The following is a 4,631-nucleotide window of genomic DNA, read 5'->3' on the forward strand; positions in this document are numbered from 1 at the left end:
GCACAGTAATTCACGGTGTTTGGTTGCTAATGTGAATACCCTCAGAGTGGCTTGGTCCCTCTGTGGAGAGAGCTCTGCAGATGCCTCCTCACCTCCTGGACCCAAGTGCATCCCAGGTGTTCCTGTCCCCTGAGTGATTTGTGAAGTATTTAGGACACAGGGACACCATTATCTGCCCCTTCGAGGAGACAGATACAAAGCTGACAGAAACAGTGAGATGTGGTGTCAGACGCCTTGCTGTGAAGCAGCTCCACTGTTGCCTGTTAATTTGATTGCAGCTAGTCCTTGCCAGTTGTCTGTCACCTGCTTTCCTGTGAGCCAGGCCAGTCAAATACACTGTAGGAAGGAAGGTGTGCCCTGCAGGGTTTTTAGGTCACCGCCGAGTGGTTTCTATGGTCGGCTTAGTGCCTGCCGTTGTGCCTACACACTGTTCTCACTCCCTTACTTCTTTACATGTACCTTCTGGCTACGCAGGCACATGTAGAAAGTGGCAGGAAAGCAGAGGTGGCCAAAGTCACACCCCAGTTTTAAGGTTTCAGAGTCCCATAAAAAACATGTCCACTTAGTGAGCCATAGACCGGAGTACCGGTTATAGGAAGGCTTTATCTGTATGCATGTTCAGTTAAAGCCTGGCTCAGAGTCAGGGAATGGATGCCTGCTTTTAAACATTGACTCTGGCTCTCCTTTCCAGGTGCTGCTGCCTCCGTACGACGATGCCACTGCTGTGACTGGCACCACCAAGGAGCCACCGCCACCTTACGTGTCTGCCTGAACGTGGTGGTGCGGAGGAGCTGAGAGCAGCAGCTTGAGCCTGTAGCTGCATGAATGATCCTGTGGTTTCACTTCCATGATGTGCTCTTTGAGCCTGTTTGTTGTTAAAATACCACATTTTCCAATTTAGATGTTAAGTTGAAGCCCCTGTTGACACATCCCCTGTAGCTAAAGCCAGTAGCGAGGCTGTAGGATTATCTTGGTAGGAGTGGGGTGGGATGAGTTCCCAGAGTCTTTCTCAAAACTGTAGATGTTGTTCCCCAGTCTGGTTTATACCTGCCTGGCCCCAAAACTGCATGGAGAGTTATCCTTTTCCTCTCCATTACCTCTGACTGTTTTAAAAGTACAAAATCAAAATTAGATAATACTTACATCATTCCAGTATCCATAATACAAATAACATGAATTGCTCTAATTAGGTCGTTAGGAGCCCTTACATATGTGATAAAAGAATTTTCCTACTATCCCCAAATTCAATGATACTCTGAATTTGCTGGTCAAGGTTTTTCTTTGGGCTAAATAGAGACCCTGAGGTAATAGGGAACAATGAGGCAAGAGCTGCCCAGGCTGCCTGTTGTTTTGGGTATGGCTGATGTGTCTCTTCCTGTGTGAAAAGGGGATCAGCTTGCTCGGCCCTGAGAGACTCACATTTACTTTTCCTTGGTGTCCTGCCCCAGCAAATCTCTTGCTTTATTGAGCAGAACCACCCATGTATGTCTGGGAAAAGGTGTCCACACTCTCTTCTTGCAAGGTACAACCTATTATGAATTTCTAAGTATGCCTAATCATTTATGAAAATGTCAAGCAGTCTTCAGAAAGATAAGAAGGTCTGTTGCCATGTGGAATGCTCTAGACTGTCTGGATTTTGAAAGGCGTTTCTGTTCATGTCTCTGAATGTGAGCAGGTCTCCTGCTTGGTCATTGCTCAATGTGCTGTACACGATGGCTTTGCAATTAAAGTTTGTCTGCATCCAAGAAATCGTGGCTCTGGTGATTGACTGGTGACTCTACCTGTCCTCAGGGCTACACATATAAACATAGCTTAGCCCATTTCACACAGATGTTCTAATACTTAAGTGCTGATGAGTTTTGTTAGACCAACAACATCCTGTGTCCCGGGTCACTTGCCTGTCCTTTTATAGTGCTGAGCAGTGGTGTGTGTGACCATGCTGTCTCCATGGCATCCATACCTGCTCACTGTTTTTTTTTCCCCTAAGAAATGAGGACTTACTTTATCCCATAATGTTGGGATTATAGCTATGTTCCACCACACTAGGTCACAAAACACTTTCTTTGTTTTTTTGTCTTTTTGAGGCAGGGTTTCTCTGTGTACCCCTGGCTGTCCTAGAACATTGTAAACTAGGCTGGCCTCAAATCTCCTCTGCCTCTGTCTCCTGTTAATTGTCCACTTGATAGGATTTAGTCACCTGGGCAGTGGGCCAGTGGGCATGGTGAGGAGGTTATCTTGAGTACTTTAATTGAAGTGGGAAGGCCTGCTTACTGTGGGCAGGACCATTCTCTGGGCAGCAAAGCCTGGACCCCATAAGAGTGGGAAACACTGGTAAAACACTGTTGCTTTCTTTTGACTGGTGGACACAATTTGAGCAGTTTCCTCAGCTTCCTGCTACTTTGCTGTTTCTATTGAGATGGCAGTGAACCCCGAAGTGTGAGCTAGAATAAACCTCTTTTGACATTGCTTTTGCGAGTATTTCAGCTTAGTAGCAGGAAAGAACTTAACGAGAAAGCTGGGGAGCACTGATTTATCCTTGTTTTTTGTTTTCATTAGGACTCTGAATTAATCCTGAGACATTCTGTCTCTTGAACCTTTGTGTCTGTAGGAATCTCACAAAGTCAGATGCAGTAAGCCTTCTTCAGAATATTGAAATGGCTTCTATCAAGTAGTTTATGATCCCTATGGAGGGCTCATAAGGAAACTATAGCTGTATGCTTGTTCTCCTCCAAGATTTTTAAGCTCTTTGTCTACTAATCTTTGCAAGTGACATGTAGTCAAATGGATAGGTATGTGTGCCTTTGGAGCATAAGTGCAGCTCTTGGTTTGGAATGTACATACCTCCACTGATTCCCCATCTTCATAATCCAGGAACCGGAAGGAAGTCCACACGTTGCTGCTTACATCTTGTGGTTACTGCATGGAAACCCTTCAGGCTATTCATATTCACGCTCAAGTCTTAATTAAATTCTCAGCTTTAAACTGACTCCCTCAAAGGTCACAAATAGGACTGTGTGAGAGGGAATTTTAGATCCCTGCTAGGCTAAGGGGAAGGTGACCTGCTGCTTTCTGTTCAACTTCAGAAACTGAGCTGCTGTTTGAACCAGCTACTCAGACTGTTAGGGCAGTCAGGGAGAGATTTAAGGCCACTCAGTGCCTCCCCAGTGTGTTCATGTCCTCACCCCTCTCTGCAGCCCTCAAGACCAAACACTCAAGTCACTTCTTTTTTCTTTTCCTTTCTTTCAAAAAAGAAAAAAAAGCTCTTGTTGCCAAGATTTGTTAGTTTGACTGCTTAACCAAACCACATCCCATTTCATTTGTCCTTCCATCCGCCCGCTTCTTGCTGGCAGGTCCAGGTAAGAGAAGAGAGGTCCCAGTCCCACCGGGGTCTTTCTGGGGCTGAGCAGGATGGCGAGTGTCAACGGCCCAAAAGAAAAACACTGAGCCAGGAGTCTTACCAAGCAGGAACTCAACTTTATGGCGTCAGCCTCTTGCTTATATAAGTTCAGAACATAGGGAGGGGGATTTTTGGTGGGGTAAGATGACTAGGAGGTGGGGAAGGGTGATGGAGAGTATGGAGTGACTTATAGGGCCAATGATAAAACTCTACCGTAGGCAACAGTGGGGGCAGAGGCAGGGCCAAACAGGCCTTGCTGAGTCACCCCGACACAGATGTGACTGAGACCGGTCTCAAAACTTGAGCAAAGTGCTGGCTTCGGCAGCACATATACTAAAATTGGAACGATACAGAGAAGATTAGCATGGCCCCTGCACAAGGATGACACACAAATTCGTGAAGCGTTCCATATTTAAAAAAAAAAAAAAAAACGAGCAAGGATCGGGTCTGTCCTCAACACCCAAACCAGGGCCAAAATGGGGCCCAACATCCATCCTTAGTAACAATAGTCCTTGGTAATAACCTCAGTAAACCATCTTCAAGACAGTTGCCATTGAAGTAGCTTTCTCTATAGAGAGCTCTTGCATTTGAAGGGGAAAAAAAATCCTGCTTAGCAGACCAAGCTTCATGATAGGAGAGAGCTAATGGAACTATAAAAACATGTATTTCCTTCCATTTTTAAAAAGATGTGTTATTTCTTTGCAACCAGTATGGAAGCTGACTTAAACACTGCACTGTCGTGCTGCAGAACCATAAGCAGGCCCATGGGGGCTTTGGAGGGGAGAAGGCAGATATCTTTGTCAAGGTCTGGAAAGAGCAGCCCTTGCAGAAGAAATGACAATACAGGTGAAGCCATTTCAAGGCTCCCTGCCTCCAGCCCTAACAACAACCAAAAATAGTGCCTGTGGATGTGTGAAATGGGTCTTGGCAGCTCCTAGCTGTGTGTTCTGAAAGGGAAGGAAAAGGGAGGGCAGGGATGTCTCCACACCCATGGAATTCACTTAAAGTGTTTCTGCACAGTGGCCAAGTTCTCTGCTAAAGGACTCATGGTGTATGGAAGTCAGCCAGGTCTACACCCGCCTCCCCAGCAGCCCTTGCTTGCCTTCTACAGACCAGAGCTCCAGGACAGCAGAGAGGCTGTCGCTTAGCCACCAGAACATGTTTCATCTAAGTGGAGCCTGGAGCCCTCTCAACCAGTAGAGGACTCCAGTTAGCATAACAGCAAGTGGACTCA

General features: G+C 46.2%; 1 protein-coding gene and 1 non-coding gene across 2 annotated transcripts in view; both read left to right on the forward strand.

Annotated features, from left to right (window-relative positions):
• Positions 1-1,749, forward strand: part of Laptm4b (lysosomal protein transmembrane 4 beta) — a 45,559-nt gene extending 43,810 nt beyond the window's left edge. The window contains exon 7 of the mRNA XM_031358492.1: positions 692-1,749. Coding sequence (XP_031214352.1) covers positions 692-772 — 81 coding nt within the window. The 3' untranslated portion in view covers positions 773-1,749. The remainder of the gene's footprint in view (positions 1-691) is intronic.
• Positions 1,750-3,706: 1,957 nt separating this feature from the next.
• LOC116082817 lies at positions 3,707-3,813 on the forward strand. Its single transcript, XR_004115450.1, has one exon. It is a non-coding gene; the product is annotated as a U6 spliceosomal RNA (small nuclear RNA).
• The last annotated feature ends 818 nt before the right edge of the window (positions 3,814-4,631 follow it).

The sequence above is a fragment of the Mastomys coucha genome, unplaced genomic scaffold, assembly GCF_008632895.1.
Source record: "Mastomys coucha isolate ucsf_1 unplaced genomic scaffold, UCSF_Mcou_1 pScaffold7, whole genome shotgun sequence".
In the NCBI taxonomy this organism is placed as follows: Eukaryota; Metazoa; Chordata; class Mammalia; order Rodentia; family Muridae; genus Mastomys; species Mastomys coucha.